This window comes from Brassica napus, unplaced genomic scaffold (genome assembly GCF_020379485.1).
Source record: "Brassica napus cultivar Da-Ae unplaced genomic scaffold, Da-Ae ScsIHWf_1508;HRSCAF=2105, whole genome shotgun sequence".
NCBI lineage: Eukaryota > Viridiplantae > Streptophyta > Magnoliopsida > Brassicales > Brassicaceae > Brassica > Brassica napus.
This window is the reverse complement of record NW_026014923.1, coordinates 52,082-71,979: the sequence shown is the minus strand read 5'-3', so window position 1 is coordinate 71,979 and position 19,898 is coordinate 52,082. Positions and strand designations below refer to the sequence as shown.

Sequence of the window (19,898 nt, the reverse complement as noted above, 5' to 3'; positions counted from 1 at the left end):
ACGAAATTTTAAAAATAATTAAAATGAGTTGTAATACGTTAAATCTTCAACAATAATGATACATTTAAGATACTAACATTTGTATTCGTCATTTTACAATCGATAAAAATTGTATTATTACAAAATATTTAAACTATTTAATGAAAAAATAGTAATACAAAAGATTTTTTACGAGTATGCGCGCCCATTATCATCTAGCATAACATTAATCGAGTTGATTCTTTAATCAAGAAGATCTTGAAAATAGTGAATAAGCATAGAGTCAACCATGTCATCAAAGTATATGCCACGTCATAATAATGCAGTCTACCATGTCATGAAAATGTAGCCAACCAAAGATTTAAACCACGTCACTGAACCGGATCTCATTTGTAAACCGGTTCTCCGATTCAGGCAAAAACGCTCTTGGAGAAATCGTGCCTTTTAAAGAGCTTGACCCCGAAGGACTCTTCTTCTCCTCTGCTTCGCTTGAAATAACGTTCGTCTCTGCGATCTGAACCCTTATCTCGTCGAGAATCAGAAGAAAACCGAAAATCAAAAAGATGGGTTGGATCGGAGAAACCATAGATTCAATCAAATCCATTCAGATCCGTCAGCTTCTCACTCAAGCCATCAGTCTTGGTTAGTTCTTCGACCAGTAATTTGATTAATTAGGATCTTGAGGTCACAATGTGATAAACCTTATAGCTAAAGTTTGCAACTTTATAATTTTGGTCTGTGTCTGCTTAGGGATGATTGTTACGTCTGCTTTGATCATATGGAAAGCTTTGATGTGTGTCACTGGCAGCGAATCTCCTGTGGTTGTTGTTCTCTCTGGAAGTATGGAGCCTGGCTTCAAGAGGGTAACTGTTGACTTAATTAGATGCATTACATTACAAAACTGTTTGATGCTCAAACTCTGAATCATACCTGTAGGGGGATATACTGTTCTTGCACATGAGTAAAGACCCTATTCGAGCTGGAGAAATTGTTGTTTTCAATGTTGATGTAAGCTTCCATCTTCTTGTTTTGTTTCATTATCTTTGATTCTTGTTGTGTTTTTAACCAGTTTGCTTCTCTCTTCAGGGTCGTGATATTCCCATTGTACATCGTGTCATTAAGGTAAGGCGTCTTCATTATCATCATCTCTCAGTTACTTATATTGTGAAGTAAGCTTGATTCACATTATAGGTTCACGAAAGGGAGAATACAGGAGATGTCGATGTTTTGACGAAAGGTATTTCTTCTGCTGATTTAAAAAAAACTTCACCTTTTTGAGTGTTTGAGCTGTTTTTTTTTCATAGTGTTAATTCTTCAGCACACAATCAGATTTTTATTAAGTTTTGACTGTTTCTAGGTGACAATAACTATGGAGATGATAGACTTCTGTATGCTGAAGGGCAGCAGTGGCTTCATCGACATCATATAATGGGTCGTGCTGTCGGGTAACGTCAATCACAGAACTCTTAGTGCACGTATGTGTTTAAACCGAAAGCTGTCTGGTAACTCAGAAATGGGTTTTGTCTGTTTCAGGTTCTTGCCTTATGTTGGATGGGTGACTATCATTATGACAGAAAAGCCTATCATCAAGGTACAAAGTCACTCTTTGATCAAACCCAAAATGAAAAAAAAATTAGTTTGTTTTGTTTTGTGACTTAAGACATTTTTTGCATGTTCTCTTCTTGTTGCAGTATATTCTCATAGGGGCATTGGGTTTACTCGTTATAACGTCCAAAGATTGATTTGAGTTGTTTGGAAAGGCATGGACTCTGGTTTATCACCCTTCTGGTCTTGTTGTTTTAAGGGAAAGTAGAATTTAAAAGACGGGTCATTTTTGTGGTTTAGACCACTTTAAAAGAGCAGAATTAGAAGCTAATTTTTATTGTTATTGACCAACTCAAAATGCAATAGTGCGTGCATGAACAGTGTGTTATCTTTACAAATGTTAGTGTCTCAACTCAAGAATGAATGAAGTAAGGAAAGAATAAGCATTTCAGAATTCACAAAAGCAGTCCGGCAACAAAACCTATACCAATTGTAAAAATCGGTTTTATGAACCCACAAAAAGAAGACGTTGTTGACTTGTTGTCGAGTAAGTTATAAAAACTCACTGGCTTTTATAGACAAAATCAAAGATAAAAAAAAAGTCTTTTGTTTGAATGGTTTTTCAAATTCATTGAGAAGGGAAAAACAAAGTTCAAAAGATTTGGACTTCGCTCATATATTTCACTGCGACGGTTTAATCTTATGCTTAACGGAGCTGCACACTAGACTTGTTGTTTGGAATCCATGTACCGGTCATAGCAGTAAGATTAAACCTAGAACTAGTTACTGCTATGAAGATAAATATGCTCTAGGATACACCACATCTGCTACAAAATCTTGAAGTATCGGGTATAATCGAAACAAGCAGAAAGTGAGGGTTGTTGAGTGTGAGATTTATGATCTTAGCTCTGATTCTTGGAGGGTTCTTGATTCCTTTCCTCTTGACTACTCCCTATATTTCGAGGGCATGTCTTTGAAAGGAGATACTTATTGGATTGCTGAAGATAAAGTAACCGAGTTGTTCTTGATCAAGTTCGATTCACGGCAGAGAGATTTGTGCGTCTCCCTCTTCCCTTGTAGAGTTTTTATATTGTAGATACAGCCCTTCTTTCAGTCGTTAAAGATGAAAATCTCTCGGTGTTACACATTAATGATAGGTCACGTGTGATGAGGTTATGGGTGACCAATAAGATTGATGAGGAGGATGCCAAAGACTTGTCGTGGAGGAGTGACTTGGTCTTGGAAATGGATTCTGCTAAATTTAACTTGAGTGTTGAAAACTTCTTGTTGGATGAGGAGAATAAAGTGGCAGTGTGTTGTACCAAGTTCACAAGTGATAGGACCATGGTTTACATTGTTGGAGAGGATATGTATAAGAAAGTTTATGAAGATACTAGGGACGCATCTCCTATCAATTGGCCAGTGATCCTTACTTATGTTCCAAGCTTGGTTTGCCTTCACTAAGAAGCGAAAGAAACCGCGGTTAGCCCTCAAATGAATTACTCTTTCTTGGTGATGTTCTTCTGGTTTGTTTCGGTTTAGGTGATACTTGATTATGATTTTCTCATGCCTCTTCCTATACGTTGTTCTCTCCTTGCACGCACTTTCAAATGTTTGATCTTGGAGAAAATATCACCACGCAAGCATAATGCTATCATCCTTCTGGTCTTGTTGTTTCAATGGAAAATACAATTTAAAAGACAGATCATTTTGTGGTTTAGACCACTTTAAACAGTAGAATCCGAAGCTTTTTTTTTTTTATTGTTATTGATCACCTCAAAATTGCATAGTGCATGAATAGTGTGTGTTAATGTTACAAATGTTAGTGTCAACTCAATAATAAAGTAAGAAAAGAATAAGCATTACAGCTCAAATTCCAGAAGCAGTCAAGCATAGCAAAACCTCTACCAATTGTAAAATGGTTTTTATGAACTTCAATTGTAAAACAAAGCAGTTGTCTGCAATGAAGATCGATCACAAAGTTCAGACGAGTAAATTCACTACTGTAACTACACATGAGACCAGAGTATAGCAACTGAACAAAACAAGAGTGAAACTGTTTCAACTCAAACTGCTAGGAAAATGGTAAAAAGGAGAATGCACACGAGGGAGATAGAAGAATAACGAGCAACGGCGAGGAGAAGAGAGAAAGTCAGCGGCGATTCCGCATGCTTCCGACTCCGTTTCCGTTTCCGTTTCGGAACCAGGAATCAGTACGTGAGACGTGCCTACGGTGTATTCAGAGCCGGTCCTTGAATTAATGAGGTTACACAAGCAAAAACAATTATGTGGCTGGGTTGCCTAGAACCCTGCACCTCTTCTAATAGTCAGAGACACCAGACCGCTGGACTAAAGCAACCTTTGATGATTTTTGTGGCTGATAATATACTTATAAAATTAAAGGCTGGAAGCCCATGCTTCATTGGCTTCGGGCCAGGGCCGGCTCTGGGTGTATTGAAAAAGATACTCGTCTCAGGCCTCCGATTAATATGACTTCTTCAGGGTCCCAAAATTTAAAATAATTTATAGTCTATTGATTTACATTTATTTAAATAAAAAACATTTCTACGAAAATTGACTAATCCACTTTCTGAATTCATGTATTTTTCTATATGACATAATATAGGATATTGACGTAATAAACTTATTTTTTTTCAGTGTTAGATTTTGTGTATTTGGTGAAAAAGATACATCATATTAGAAAGTTGTTTTTATTACAGTTGTAAATAATTTTATTTTTAAAACTTGCCTCATACCCCTAAAACTCTTCGCACGGCATTGCGTGAGACACGCTTCCATGCAACGTAGTTGGAGATGCAATCGTTTGATGGGTTTATATTGCAAAATCAAAAGTTGGTAACGAGTAACGTCAAAATAAAATTATAATGATAAGTCAATTCTCATTTATTACATTAGGTCTATTTAATTTTGATATCGGTTCGGTTTTAAGTTGTTTTCGGTTTTTATCCAATTAAAATATAATTGTCATTCTAAATCCATATTTATTTTGGTTTGTTCGGTTAAAATGCTTGACGTTTTTGGTCTTTCTAGTGATAACCAAAAACTATTATTATTTGTGTGATTTCATGTTATATGAATTTTAGACATTCATGGTGTCGAACCAGTGGTTTCATATTATAAATTTTAAATGCATGAAAAGTCAAATTAAATATAAATAATAGTTGAAGAAGAATTAAAAAAAATAAGACAAATTATTTCATTTCAATTTGGTCGATGGTGAAAGAAAGCATTAAAAATAAAATATTCCAACTTCTAAGAGAATTAGAATCATCACTTGTGGTGAATATTTAGTTATATAGGTGTTCACGTCAATGTGTACATATATGTGTATGTAAAAGTATATAAAGGTGATTGATAAATATATAAATATACTGTTAATTAACATTAAAAGACATTTTTGTTCAAAATAACATATGAAATATAAAATTCTTAAAATAAAATTAAGTAAAAATAAAATAGGCCTAGATATTAGTGATTTTTTGTTTGAAAATTATATTTCTATGTGGAACCTTTGTATAACCCGTGAAACTCTGCATCTGAATTTTATAATGAAAAAAAAACGTAAATTAGTTCATAGTGTGAACACATATTTATATAGAGTTTGTCTGAGAATTTCTCTACACGTGACACGTCAGTGTATCCATTCTTAAATTGTTGTGAGGTTGTCATGTGGCAAACTCAGTGTAAACACATTAGTGTCAAATGTTTTTCTTTTAATATATAGGAGATGTGAAACTTTTGTATAATCCGTAGAATCACGCATCTGAGTTTTATAATGAAAAAAACGTAAAATAATACATAATGTAAACACATTTATATAGAGTTTGACTGAGAAGCTTTCTATACGTACACGTCATCATAGTCATTCTTAAATTGCTGTGAAGCTGTCACGTGTCACAAACACAGTGTGAATAATATTAATATCAAATGTTTCTCTGGTAATGCTCGTTTCTTTATTCTCAATACATAGTATTTTTTTTTTATTTTTGTCCGACGTTCCATGTATTTCGATATCAGGAGCCTACGAAACCTCAGTGAAACACAATGCTTTTTCTATTAGAAGGTTGACCTGAAGCGACATGTTTCGTAAACATAAAAGTCACCAGAAAAAAAAGAGAGCAACTCCCAAATTGAAAATATAATACACAATGTATTGTTTATCTTTACAATTTCAATTCCATTATATAGGAACAAACTTAAATGTGAAACCAAATACAGGAACGAAAATTGTAGCTCGAATGTGAATCCAAACACAGGAACAATTGTTAATATTTCATTATTACCACAACAGCTTTCTTAAGTAAGAATACAACCCATTTTTTTTAAAAAAATGGCTAATTAAGTACTTGTGTATATTATGTCACTGGAAATAATAACTGGAGCATGGTCCAATAGTATGCAGATTACCAAGTAAACTAGGAGCACCGTGGTTCACTGTTGAGGCAATTTAGCATATAGGCTTTTGATTTTATTTATATAAATTAAAAAGAAATGGATGATATTATTATACAATTAATTCATAACAAAAATACCACAAAATCAGAAAGTTGAACAAACAATGCAATAAAAAAAAAGTTAAAACACAACATTAATTTATGTTTATATTGAGAAGTCAGGCCAACGTTCCTTGAATTATTCCGTTTATATATTCCTTGAGCTAGGGTTGCTCGGGCGGGTCGTTCCGGCTGGACTGCTAGGATTGCTCGGGTGGGTCCTGCCGGCCGGGCTGCTAGGGTTGTTGGTGGCCGGACTCATCCCAAGAGTGTTTTTCACAGCGTCGGCTGCTCCTTGTGCCATATTCTTCACTTGGCCACCTGTCTACACTCCAAAAGTAACAATAAATATGTCAATGGGGTATAAACCAATAAACTATGTCAATATCATTCATTAATCATAATGAAAAAAGAAGAAGAATAAACCTGTTGAATGACAGTAGAGGCCTGTGAGATTAGGGAAGGATTGTTCTGATCATGTTCTGCGTGTGACTGTGGGTGAGTGTGATGATCAACATTCTGATCCATTGCGTGTGATACTTTGTTCAAGTACTCTTCCTTCTTCAGCTGTAATTAAAAATGTATTATTCCTCAAAAAGTCCGATGTAGAAAATTGATTGATGGTCAAAATTCAAAAAACTAAAATACATAAATAAATAAGGTGTACTTAAGTTCCGGTACAATACATATGCAAATGAAACCATAGTCTTCGGGTTTCAAATATACTAGAGATTGACCCGCACGCCCGTGCGAGTGTTAAATTTTTACTTTCTTATAAATCGATATTTTATTTTTATGATTAGTATTATATATTTTATATGTGTCATAATATAATTAATTGCATAAGTACTTTTAGATTTCTATACATCATAATCGAACCTGAATCAAATAGAGTAATATGATTACTTTTGGTTATTTGGTTATTTTTAGTTTAATTTGAATTCAACATACCTGAATTGAATCGGTTAATATTCTTACTTTTCATACAAATATCCGTACCGGCGTCAAATACATTAGTTTTTGGATATTTGTAGGTTTGTATATATCAAGACTGAATTCATCTGGACCCGATTCGAAACACACATGAAAATTTATAATACCGAAATGAAGTCTAGTTTCAAAACTCAAAAAGCATGATAACCCACAGAAATAACTCGTAGCTGAATAGTTATCCGAATGTCCATGTCTAACCGATACATAAGTAAATAAAAAAAATTGTTAACCATTTTGAATTCTTATCACAAATAGAGTGGTTTCATTCAAATATGTCGAATTATTATAGTTAATATGTAAATAATCCTGGCAAAATATTATAGTAAATATAATTAATGAGATAGTTAAAAAGTGAGAAAATGAATGTAAAAGATAAAATAAAAAAATTGAAAACAAATAAGTTTTGTTTTTCATGTCACTATTATATATCATATATATGTCATCATATAATTAATCATATTTTATATGTACCATAATATAAGTAATCATATAATTAATATTATTTTATACATACCATCATATAAATAATCACATATATTATATTTATAAACTTAATATGAAATATAAAAACCATAATTTAAGTTGGTGTTTTTAATTAAGTTATGTATTGTATTTTTCTTATATATAGTGAAAATATTTTTTAAATGGTTATTGGAAAATATTTTAGTAAATTTTTTTAAAATATATATATATATATATATTTGAATCAATTATTTATATAAATTAATTTTAAATTATTATTTTGATTTGAATTTTGTATAGAAATAATTAAAATTGAGAAAAATGAATGCAAAAGATAAAATAAAAATTGAAAACAAATAAATTTTGTTTTGTACTTCTGTAATAAATGAGATTAACTTATTTAGTAAATATAATAGATGAAGGGTTAGAATTGATTAACAATATAATAAAAATCTTTTAAAAAATCAATTAAGATAAGCAAGTATTATTTTCTACTGTTATCCATGCTTCCAAACAATTCTCATTTATACTACTATCCATGTTTCCAAACAATTCTCATTTATACTACTATCCAAGTTTCCAAACAACTCTCAAATGTACTTCAGTTTTAATAATATAGATTTGGTCAACTTTTAGAAGAAAATTTCGAAAGTTTATTATATATGCATAATACGATATCAAAACGCCACTGTATCGTGATATTTTTTTAATTATTCTTCATTTAAAATAAAAAATAAAACTTCCATTATTTATCTTAACTTGTGAAACAAGCCACGCCAAACCAAGCGAAGCCAAAAGACCCCAGCGGGGAAAGTTTACACAAGCTCCAAACCTAACCACCTAAGTTAGGAAACTGCCAGACCAAAAAACAAACGGCAGGACCAAAAAATACACATCTCCTAACAACACAAACCAAGAAGAGAGAAAAGTAATGTTGATACAATATTCTTCGACATTGTCCTTTTGTGTTTTTGTATGTACCTGAACTTGACCGGTGGCTTCTCCGGCATTGTGGCTTAACTCTTGGCTTGACGACATCTTCTTTGTGGATCTGTTAACGTCTTTAGTTAAAATTGTAAATTGTATAATACGTGAACAGATTGATATGCATCATAATGGTATTTATACAATTCAAAAGCCTTTTTTAGTAAAATCCTGGATCTAAGCATTCCCCTGACACGTAGAAAGAATTTGACGATTGATACGGCTAAATTTTGTGGAGATGATTACTTTTCGGACGTATTACCCATTTAATTATCCTAACATTGCTTGGTCAAGCAGTGGAGGAGGATGTCTTACTTTTCTTTCTTTTTAAATGTAACTAGATCATGACCTCCGCTTTGCAAGCGCGGATTATTTTATGATGGAAATTTTCACTAATAACTAATAAATATTTTGTTAATTTGTAAGAATTTTGTTTATTTGAATTTTCTTTGCATTTAAATCAATGCTTTTAAATTTGACCCGAATCCGCGGTCAAATCGGTTAATCCGGTGATTCGATAATTTAATTTAGGTTTTAAAAATATTTGTATTTATAAAAATCACTATATCCGAGACTAACCAATTGAACCGATGGATGTCCGATATGTTAACATATCCAATTTGATTTAAATTGCTATAGTTTCATAATTTGTCAACTTTTAATCCAAATTTTAAAGTTTATTGTTTTACAATTTTATTAAATTATGACATTTCTACAAAATTTTGATAGAGAAAATAATAGATATAATTAACAACTATAAATGTCTTGATCATATTACTCCATTTTATATAACTTAATTAATTTTATTATAATTATTTTGTGTAATTTTTCTTGTTAATCATTTATATTATAATCGCTTTAAATTTTTTGTTAACAATTAGTATTAAGCATTTTTCTTTAGATAACATATATTTTGAACATTTTTTCATAATTATTTTTGTTATTATAGTTATTGTACACTGTATAATGTTTACATATTTATTTTTTTATGTAATGGCTATTATTGAATTGTTATCTTACTTAAATAAATGATAGAACCATTATGTAGTAAATATAAATAAAATAATATGTTAATTTAATTGATTTATCATCGATTGAAATGTTTTTGTAGTATTTAAACCTGTAAAAGTAAGTTTTATTTATTTTCTTTTTTATAAAGTTTTTGAATATTTTTTAATTATTTAATTTATTTAAATATTTGTTATTAAAAAGATAAGTTCTAATATTTTATATTGTTTGGACATAAGATTAATTATAGTGTTGTTTGGAAAATGGATAGTAGTATAAAAATGACTATATTGTTTGGAAATATTGATAGTAGTATAAAGAAAAGATTATTAGTGATTTAATGTATAGGTTTAACTATAAAATAGGAAGATGTATTAATTTAAAAACTTATAAAATAAATGTTAGGTCCAACATAATATTTCTGTTTTAATAATATAGATCCATATGAAAAAGATGTAAGGTGGGACGTTTAAATGCATAAATAATTTGGTAAATAATTATACTTTTTTCTAAACAGTTGTAAATGTAGTAGACTTTTTTCAACTAACGATTTCTTTCATGAAAGCATACAAAATGGGTTACAGGGATAAGATAAATAAGCTGGCATGTCCTAAATTTCCAAAAACACAAACCCCAAGTACGGGAAAGCCAAAACTCAAATACAAAGAAACAAGAAACAAAGAGCAGATCTTTTCTAAACTAGGCAAATCAAAAGACCCAACACTCTAAACGATTTCAACACAAATCTGATAAAGAAACTAGAGAATAAGATTTAGAAGAACTAAATCCTCGCCTAATCTACTATCGAAGAGGAAGTAAGAGCATCTCCAACCCATCCCTATATTTGCCTCTAAATGATATAATAGAGTAAAATCAGTTCCAATCAGTGTTTTGAAATCCGATCCGGACCCGCGGTTGAACCGGTAAACCCGGTGATCCAGAAAAAATCCGGTTTGGATTTTATGAAAAACACAATATTTAGAAACCCGCAAAAACCCCACAAAACCCCGCTAAAACCCGGAAGCCGATACCGGTTGAACCACCGGTTGAACCAATAAATAACTTTTACTCCTTTTTTAGTTTTTAGATTATATTTTATATTCTAAGTTTTCAATTAGAAAGTTAGGTGCTGACAAAAAAAGTTAGATTTTCCCTTTTTAGTTTTATATTTGTAATTTTTAGATTTTGAGGAAGATTTTTTACTATACCACCTAGAGAAAATGAAATGAACGATGATAGAGAGAACCAAAATTAGTTGATGTGGTTTGGTGTTAGTTTATTTCTGTTATTGATAATTTATTACAATGATCTTTTACTTTTAGTTTATTTTGAATGTGAAGTTAATTTATTATTCACATTAGATATTTAAATATTTGTGAATTTTATATCTTGATTTTTTAGATGTCATAACTCTTAATTTGTTACAGAAAATTTTAAATAGTCTAAACTATTTTTTGATAAAAATAAAAATATAAAAACTAAAGTTAAGTATTAGTTAAAAATTTTTAAACATAAAGTATATACATATCCAAACTATTATTTTATGTTTTAAAAAACATTTAGAAAATATTAAACTTTTGGTTTTGTATATTTATTTTCATAGCTAATATATTATTATATAATAAAATTAATTGATTTATTAACCCGCGACCGATCCAGTGACCCAGTGACCCGGTAAGTCGTCCGGTTCAGTGTCTGGGTCGGGTTTAAAAACATTGGCTCCAACCCACCATTTTTCCTCTATATTTAGGGAAAAAAATAGCATTCCTCTATAATAGAGGCAAACTTTTTTATTTACAAAGTAGTCCTCTAATTTTTTATGATTGTAACTAAAATACTTGTGTATGAAGAAATACAATTCTTACAATATAAAATCACACCTTTTTGCTTACGTACTAATTATTAAGTTTTATAACTATAGTTATAATTAAAATAAAAAATATTATTATTTATTTAAAACTCAATTATAATTAAAATAAAATAAAAAAGTTATTATTTTATTTAAAAGTCAAAGACTTTTTATTTAAATATTAATCAATACAACATATTAAAACAACTTAATACTCCAAAGAAAAAATATTTTGCAGCACAACAAGAAGCATGTAGAAAAGATGTAGAACGTGTATTCAGAGTTTTACAATCACATTTTGCGATTGTGAAAGGCAGGTACGTTTTTGGAAAAAAAATACTACATGATATAATGACTACATGTATAATTTTACATAATATGATTATTGAGGACGAGCGTGATCTCGATGCACCGATTGGAATTAGAAGAGAAGCTCCACCTCCGGAAGTCCATATACCAGATAATGAAGATAACCGATTCCAAGTGTTTCTAAGTTGATTCAGAAAAATCAAAGATAAAGAAGCTCATTTCTCACTTCGGAATGCATTAATTGATCATTTATGAGAAACATTTAGTAATAATGATTGTTAGATAATGGTACTTTATTTTATTTTTTTGTCTAATGTCTTTTGTAATAAAATGTTTAATTCAAATAATATTACAATTTTATGAAAAAAATTCAAAAAATATAATGAATGGGTTAATTTTTAACATTTACAAGCTAGAGGTGTAAAATGTAAAATAAAAAAGAATCTTTCAAGAATATTCCTTTTTAGAGGAAGAAATAGAGAAATACATTGGAGAGAAACTCACCTCTATTATAGAGTTCCCTTATTATAGAAGAAAAAATAGAGAAATACATTGGAGATGGTCTAAGAGGAAAACCATATTAAACGGCTTTCGGGAAAGCTTGAAGGCGCTGAAACCGACCAGCATCAAAATAATATATATGAATCTGCGCTCTTCTACAAGACTATTAAATAAAATAATTTTAAAAATATAAATTATGAAATATAATATTTTTATTAACCGAAAAAATTAGTATATTAAACTAGTCCTGATTACAATGGTTATGAAATTATACTCTCAACATTTATACACTAAATTTAAGCAAAAAAGACATTAAAACACCAACAGAAAAATATATAACAAAAAAAAGGAGCAATTCTCTCAAATAGCGAATTTTTAAATATTTTTCACAAAAAGAACTATCAAAGAGAAAAATAACGGTAAAAAACATTTTTACCCTTTTTTATAGATGTACAAATATAAATAAATAAAAGTAAGAAGAATATTTTTTTTTGACAGCAAAAACATTTACAGACTCAAATAGACTCTGTAAACTAAAGTGGCAACTCTGCATCCATGTGTACGACGAACGATGGTTGTATCTGACAACTGTATGCCAAGCGATCCGCCATTATGTTTTCCGTCCTAGGAACATGAAGGATCTCTGAGTTGGTGAAGCGTCTTCTCAAAAGCTTAATATCCTCCAGATCACTTTCAAATGCTGGCCATTCCTCTGGTTTTGAAACCATCTTCACCAGTTGAGAACAATCTGTTGCAAACGTGACCCGATATTGTCTTAAGTTCTTCATACATTCCATTGCCCAAATTAATACCTCCATCTCCGCATGAAGAGGTGAGAGACTTTCCCTTACATTTCTTGTCCCTAACAAACCCTCAAATCCCGGAAGGGTGTTGAGTCAGCCTTGTCCTGAAAAAGAATCATTATCTTTCCAAGAACCGTCAGTGAAACACTATCTTTTTGTGGTCTCTAAGGTCGATCTGATCTGTACTTCAGGTGCCACTCTTGGATTATTAATAACATGTGCCTCAGTCCAAAGTGTTGATTCCAATTCTGCTAAGTTAAGCGTTTCTCTCGGATCAATATCTATATTACTGAAAACTTTATTATTCCGGTCTTTCCAGATGTACCATAGTATCCATGCAAAATGATGATCCTACATTTTCGGGTTAATTCTCCAAAACAAATGATCCATATTAGCAAATAGAGAGCCAACAGAAAAAAAAGTTTGGGTTCGATGGAATCTTAGATAGTGTCCACACTTGACGTGCCTGAAGACACTCGAAGAACACATGATTTATTGATTCCTCCGGGTCTCCACTCCGTGCACAAACTGTATCTCCTTGTATTCCTCTTGATTTTAAATTTTTTGTCACTGCTATACAACATGTCAGCAGCTGCCATGGAAAATACCGTAACTTTGGAAGGCACTTCACTTTCCAGCAGAATACCTTGAGTGTATCTACATTGGGTCCACAAAATTCTGGTGGTTTTTCATTGTCCGGATATATCCTTTCTACTTGATACTCTGATTGTACCGTGTATCTCCCATTATTAGTGAAGTACCAATCATTCATATCTTCCATCTGATTTCTATTCAGAGGAATACTTTCAATCAATTTTGCATCGTGGGGTTCGACCAAAAGTCCTAAGTGCATGTAAATTCCAAGTACGGAAGTCCTGATGAACGAGGGAATCTACTGTAAGGTCCGAGTAACTGTTATGAAGGTTTTTGTTAGCTGGTCTCGGGCGAGTGGATGGGATCCAAAGATCATTCCATGCTGAGATAGATGACCTTGTTCCCACCCGTTTGATGAGTCCTTTACAAACCAGAGATCTAGCAAATTATATGTTCAAATTCAAAAAAATATAATTTTTACCCAATTTTTTTTAAATTTTATTTTTGAAATTCAACAATGTTTTTTGAAAGTATTTTAAAATTTTTATTTTTAAATTTTAATATATATTTTTTGTCATCAATATTTATTTTATTTTTTAAATTATAAACTCCATCCCCAAAATTTCACCCATTAACTCTAAATATTGAGTCTATATTAATTCACTTTATGAGTATAATTATATATTTATCTTTTAATAAAACATCTTTCGATCATTTTCTTATTCAATAGTCTTTTGTGAAAATAAATTTAAAAAACCTATCTTAAAGAATTTTTTTGTAAACTATTTTTTTAAGCAATGCGTTTTAGATTTCTCTCCGAACAGAATCCACAGAACAGAAATCCAACCAAGTGCCAGAATAAACTCAACTTTGTTTGTTTTACCAAATCGGTTTAGCCTAAACACAAAGCAACTCTTAACAAGTACCTAGATGGCGCTCTCGAAAACTTTTTTCATATTTTTTTCTTGAGAAATTCTTTAAGATACATCAACCACTTTTATAAGTTTTCTCAAGAAAAAATATGAAAAAAGTTTTCGAGAGCGCGGAAGTCAGTGGCTCCCTTTGTAAATAGTATCAACCACTTTTATCAGCGAAACACATATGAATTTTTTTGTATTCCACAATTTTTGTTGAAGTGATTCCGTCTTTCCGTAAAGTTACTAATCAGGACCTATAGTATTAATAGTTTTTTTCTAGGATAATTCCACTATCTCTTTTAATTCAAGTTGACATAATCTAAACAATTGTGAAAAAATACAAATAGAAAATTTATTGACGAAGTGATATATTTTTTGTAATGATTCAAGATTCATATAAAATATAATCAATGTGAAAGTAATAAATTGATCGTAATCAAATAATAATATGTAACTAATGGTTCATGGTAAATTGGTAATATCGTTAACGTTGCTGTATATCATCTTTGGATTCTTATACTGCAAGGTTGGCTAAATTGGAAAGCAAAATACAAGTCTCTTAAAAAGTCAAACCAGTGAAATGGGCCGGGGGCCGGCCTAAAGAGCCGATATATGCGATTGTATCACTATCTTATCAGCTATTTTATAATGAACCGTAGTTTGGAGAAATTGACCCCCACATTTTATGATAAGGTTACTGTGATAAACATGTAGGGAAAAAATGCATTTTCAGTTTAAAACAACAATTAAGAAGTTCGTTGGTTTTAATATGAAAAAGTTGAAAAAAAAAACTTAAAATAGCGTTAAAGACCTTTATTCATGATCAAGAATCCAACATGGAGAAAAGAACAAGCGAAAAAATAAATCACAAAACAACGAACCATGAACTGTATATACCCACCCCCCCCCCCCCCCCCCCCCCCCCAAGAAACTCACCCATTATACATTATACTATCTCAAGTTATTTGTGGTCGACCATAGGGCCTATATAGCTAGATGCATGGCAGTCTGTACTGTTTAGCGTGAGCCCTCTAGCCCGAGCCTTGTTGTGAGCCACTGAACGACTTCATCCAGTTCTTTGGGAACAGTATAGTGACCAAGTCTGCACATTAGCATAAACCCAAAAACTCTTTACAAGTATGTTCAAACAAATGATAAAATCAAATTATTTCTGCAACTCTTATATTATGTGAATACCCTTCGTATGGCTTAAAGACAGCTTGTCGAAATCCAGCCATGCCAAGAGACTGCGCAGATTTCTCTCCAAACCTATAAGGAACCAAATCATCGGCTGTAACACAAAAAAATCAGTAAGATCAGCTTCTTGCAGTCATTAGTTTTTTTTTTTTTTTAAACGAGCTCGCAGTTATTAGTTAAAGCAAAAAAATGAGTACATGTAGATTACAAAGGACATTTTACACATATATACCAGTTCCATGTGTAAGTATGATTGGTAACGATGCAGCACGCCTTGCAGCCTCATACGAACATTCTATTTTGTTCCTTAAGCTCCTGCAAAGTTTAGTTTAGTTTAGTCTTTTATCAGTATGGAAAAAAAAGAAATATATGTACATTAAGTTTAAAAAAAAAAGTTTCACGCAACAAGAGGGCTTGAAGAATAATTACTTCCAACCGGGAAGCCAGCCGCTGAGTCCTACAACAGCTCGTAGGTTTATTGGGTATGTGTGGCCAGTTCCATAACGTCCAAGAGCATAGCAAGTGGCAGAGTAAAGAGATATCGCTGCTCCCATGCTAAAACCTCCTATCCCCACTTTAACTATAAATATCAGAAAGAAAAAAGTAGAGATTACAGCCTAATATATATCGATGGTTTGTGTTTTATAATCTAAAGCAGGTTATGTCTCGTGCTTACCATCTGCTGGTTCAGAGGACAAAAGGTTAGCAATATGTGAAGCTGAGGCATCTAAACCTTCCAAATCATCATGACTGTCTTCAGAAATTTCCCCAACATCAAACCCTGATAAATATACAACCATATTTCTAAGTTTGCAATTCTAGTATTACATATAGAGACATCAAAGGATGTTTATTGAAGATTTCAATCGAAATACGTCTAAAAGGAAGCCAAATCATCTTACAAGCAGTGCAGGTATATCCACCAAGACTTGAAACAGGACGCGTAGGAGCAGTAGGGCAAATCCATTTTATCTGTGAATAGCACCATATAATTATTTTTTTCTCAAAGACCTCAAAGTGGTTTTGGTGGATTCATTATAAAATATGTTTAGTGGATTCTTACATTTGGAAGATGCAAGCTTTCCATGAGCTGAGACGAGCTGCAGATGAAACAGAGACAAGGTGAGAAACGCATGGACGTTTCTTTCTTGGAACACAACTTTCATTACTTGTTTTGAATTTTCTGTTTTTTTTTTTTATCTTAGAGGTCTTTCTATTTCTATCTCTTACACACGGACGTTTCAATATATATTTGTTTAGATTAATACCAAACATAGAATAATGTTTTTCATGTGAGACCGGAAAATTGTCTTGTTAATATTTTACCAGCAATATAACTAAAGTCAGCTAGTGGTCCACCCAGAGCCGTGAAATAAGGTATATATACATACAACCTATTTTTATTACAAGATTTAATGAACTTAAATCAATATTCCTATTAGAGAAGACATTTGAGAGGAAATGTATACTGGAAAAATCTATTAGTTACCTTCATGAAAATAAGTAATAAAAGAAGGACAAACAAATTTTGTAGTTGAAAATTGTTATTAGAGAAAATGCCAAAATTCAACTTTAACCAAACTTTTTTCCGTCCATTTAAATACATCCGAAAGTTTACGCTTTATACAAGATATTAAAACTTGAGACATCAAGGGAAATCATCATGCATGAGTTCAGGCTTCAAGAATTGCTCTGAGCCTAGCAGACGAAAATCATTATAATAAAACAAGCCATCAGAAGAGTGTTACCTAGAGCCATTGTCCCCAAGACCATGAAGCCATACTAGAGTGGCTTGATGCTTTCCTTTAGGCCTCACAACATAAGTCCTTCCAAATTCATATCCCCTTGCATTTCTACTACCTTCAAAGATTTTACCAAATACAAAGTCAATAACCAGTTTCAAGCAGAGAATTTATTTCGTTCTTTATGATCACCCGAGAATTCTCAGCCCGATACCCAAGATAATCTCTATAGAAATAATCTTAGAGAGAAACTTGATCATAAGAAGCATCACTAAGATTTCAAGAAAACATATAACATTAACAATAATCAAGAAGGGGGAAAACAAACCAGAACCCATGCTTTGATGAGAATAACTCATTGTTGCTGAAAGGTAATTTGAACACTCTACAGGTTGTGTAGTTTTTCTTTTGAGAGCCTTCAAGTTCCAAAGACAAAAAACAACTGATGATAAATATATGAGAAGGCGATCTGTATATATAACCAAATTAAAGGGATGATATCGAAATGTGGAATAAAAGAAAAGAGGTGAATCTGAATCATTCACTATGGGATGCTCAATGTGCACAACAGCTAAACAAAACTACTAGAAAGGGAATGGAAGGACATAGCTATAGAGGATGCGTCCATTGAAAAGGAGGGTATAAAAAGAGAATCAAATATTTAAAAAATAACTTAAAAGTTTTTTTCTTAATACAACAAGAAATATATATTTTTGGGAAGCATAAGGAATTATTAAAAAAACAGAGGAGAGAGCTACTGGTTTTTAACACACAGGCGAGATAGACAGAGAATCAATGCCTGTGTGCAGTGGTGGAGGAAAAAATAAGGAGAAAGAAAAACAAACAAACTTTTCTTCCTAGAAGAATATTAATTCTACACATAACAAAATGTATATTTACTTGAAACATTAAGGCATAATCCAAAAATGAAAAAGAAGACAAATCTCATTCTTCAATCATTTATTTTAAGAAAACTGAGGTGATCGATGGATACCCTTAACCAGAAAGCTTGCTAGAAAATTCAGCCAAAAAAAAAAGAATAAGTTAGGAGATTTTGATTGCAATTAAGGGTTTTGTTTTATCTAAGAGTACTTTGATATATAATAAGATCTTCATGTATTGTAATGATTACAAGTTGGAAGAAACATAAGAGACCAACCTGGATTTTCAGGTGGGGTGAACAAGATATTGATGAAAAAGACACAAATCTTTTTCATCAGTTTCAACGCATTGATCATTGCTGCGTTCTGTTTGCCATTGTAAATGGTTATTGCCCAGTGCCCACCATTAGGTTCAGATCTTCTGGGTTTCCCTGTAAGAGTGAATGAGGACTGACGAGCCCATTTCTCCCAAATTTTTAGTTGAGTTTTTAAAATAATAAATCTAAAATTCTCTAACTCTTTATTTATTTATTTACATATGATTAACAAATATTTAAGTTCTTCTTAAGACTAAAATCTTTCTGATGAAGTGGACTAGTGATTCATATGTGATAAATTCATTTTCACCGGAATCAGTTTCTGAAAAATGCAATTTTTTTTAGGTTATGGATAAATCTTGCTCTGTGGATTTTTCATCATGCTATACATAAAGCTTTCTTTCATGATGTCATGTATTACATATAAAATTAATCATAACCATCGTTTTTGTACATCTACGAATTACGAAATTTCGTGTCCAATTATATATTGTCCGATTAGTACGATATTATCTATTTTGAGCTTTAACCTGCATAATTTTACTTTTGGTTTCCTTCCCAAAAAGTCTCGTACTACTAAAATTGGACATCTCTTTATATATTAGATACTTCTTGTCTAATTCTCCAATGTGGAATTTAGTTTGTTATCTCACATTCTCCTCCTCAAACTAAGGATCCCATTCATCTTGTGTTCCACAACTGACTTCCAGGATCTTTTGACTTGAACTTTGCCACACACATCTCCCAATCCTAACTCGATGGGTCTCATTCCTACTCGAAAGGTATTTTGATCTTCTTGCAGATTTCTCGTCAACCACGCTATGATACCAATTGTTGCAACTGTGAAATCTCGTGTCCAATTCTATATTGTACGTTTAGTACGATATTGTCCACTTTGGGCCTTCGGCAATCCCATATGATTTTATTTTTGGTTTCTTTTCCAAAAGGTTTCGTACTGATTAGAGTTAGACATCTCTTTATATATTACATACTCCTTGTCTAATTCTCCAATGTAAGATTTAATTTGTTATCTCACACTTATCATAGATCGACGTATTATGTATGGAAAAATACAGTGATCGCTAAAAGTTCCAGTAAAAAACACTGCAAACTGTAGAACAGAACTTAGTTTGGTGCGGAGAAAACTGATAATAAAAGTATTTCGAATGATAGAATGTGGTTAAATTAGTTTTTGCATATTAACAGTCGTCCATGATAATAGTTGACAAACAAAAATCATCAATCCAGAAGGAAAATTTTAATTTACTTTCTTTTACAGAATTTTGTTGAATTGAATATACAA

At 31.7% G+C, this 19,898-nt stretch overlaps 3 protein-coding genes and 1 pseudogene across 6 annotated transcripts; 2 read left to right on the top strand and 2 right to left on the bottom strand.

The window, feature by feature from the left end:
* Positions 1–354: 354 nt before the first annotated feature.
* Positions 355–1,978, top strand: LOC125597644 (signal peptidase complex catalytic subunit SEC11C-like). The gene is made up of 8 exons (XM_048772250.1): positions 355–621; positions 730–842; positions 916–987; positions 1,066–1,101; positions 1,171–1,216; positions 1,337–1,424; positions 1,513–1,570; positions 1,671–1,978. The coding sequence occupies exons 1-8, from the start codon at positions 543–545 to the stop codon at positions 1,719–1,721; spliced, it is 543 nt and encodes a 180-aa protein (XP_048628207.1). The 5' UTR covers positions 355–542; the 3' UTR covers positions 1,722–1,978.
* On the top strand, positions 1,944–3,074 carry LOC125597640 (annotated as a pseudogene).
* Positions 3,075–6,026: 2,952 nt separating this feature from the next.
* LOC125597642 lies at positions 6,027–8,597 on the bottom strand. The gene is made up of 3 exons (XM_048772249.1): positions 8,475–8,597; positions 6,465–6,605; positions 6,027–6,363 (listed from the first exon to the last, which is right to left on the bottom strand). The coding sequence occupies exons 1-3, from the start codon at positions 8,529–8,531 to the stop codon at positions 6,187–6,189; spliced, it is 375 nt and encodes a 124-aa protein (XP_048628206.1). The 5' UTR covers positions 8,532–8,597; the 3' UTR covers positions 6,027–6,186.
* A 6,786-nt stretch (positions 8,598–15,383) lies between these two features.
* LOC106449391 (acyl-protein thioesterase 2-like) lies at positions 15,384–18,755 on the bottom strand. Of its 4 annotated transcripts, none has more exons than XM_022719418.2 (10): positions 18,557–18,755; positions 17,726–17,839; positions 17,404–17,515; positions 16,719–16,755; positions 16,558–16,627; positions 16,332–16,436; positions 16,085–16,235; positions 15,888–15,970; positions 15,656–15,749; positions 15,384–15,560 (listed from the first exon to the last, which is right to left on the bottom strand). In XM_022719418.2, the coding sequence occupies exons 1-10, from the start codon at positions 18,633–18,635 to the stop codon at positions 15,476–15,478; spliced, it is 930 nt and encodes a 309-aa protein (XP_022575139.1). In that variant the 5' UTR covers positions 18,636–18,755; the 3' UTR covers positions 15,384–15,475. The 4 variants fall into 4 exon arrangements, with proteins under 4 accessions (XP_022575139.1, XP_013746610.1, XP_022575140.1 ...); XM_013891156.3 differs by having other exon boundaries at positions 17,726–17,866; positions 18,557–18,713; XM_022719419.2 differs by having other exon boundaries at positions 17,726–17,813; positions 18,557–18,586.
* Positions 18,756–19,898: the final 1,143 nt, after the last annotated feature.

Excerpts from the sequence above, each read along its gene's own strand:
- LOC125597644 (XM_048772250.1), top strand. The coding sequence starts at position 543 with ATGGGTTGGATCGGAGAAACCATAGATTCAATCAAATCCATTCAGATC. Across the intron at positions 1,217-1,336 it reads TGTCGATGTTTTGACGAAAG|GTGACAATAACTATGGAGAT; the intron begins GTATTTCTTCTG and ends GACTGTTTCTAG. Across the intron at positions 1,571-1,670 it reads CAGAAAAGCCTATCATCAAG|TATATTCTCATAGGGGCATT; the intron begins GTACAAAGTCAC and ends TTCTTGTTGCAG.
- LOC125597642 (XM_048772249.1), bottom strand. The coding sequence starts at position 8,531 with ATGTCGTCAAGCCAAGAGTTAAGCCACAATGCCGGAGAAGCCACCGGT. Across the intron at positions 6,606-8,474 it reads AAGCCACCGGTCAAGTTCAG|CTGAAGAAGGAAGAGTACTT; the intron begins GTACATACAAAA and ends TTTTAATTACAG. Across the intron at positions 6,364-6,464 it reads CCTCTACTGTCATTCAACAG|ACAGGTGGCCAAGTGAAGAA; the intron begins GTTTATTCTTCT and ends TTTGGAGTGTAG.
- LOC106449391 (XM_013891156.3), bottom strand. The coding sequence starts at position 18,635 with ATGATCAATGCGTTGAAACTGATGAAAAAGATTTGTGTCTTTTTCATC. Across the intron at positions 17,516-17,725 it reads TCATCAAAGCATGGGTTCTG|GTAGTAGAAATGCAAGGGGA; the intron begins GTTTGTTTTCCC and ends AAATCTTTGAAG. Across the intron at positions 16,236-16,331 it reads GTCCTCTGAACCAGCAGATG|TTAAAGTGGGGATAGGAGGT; the intron begins GTAAGCACGAGA and ends TGATATTTATAG.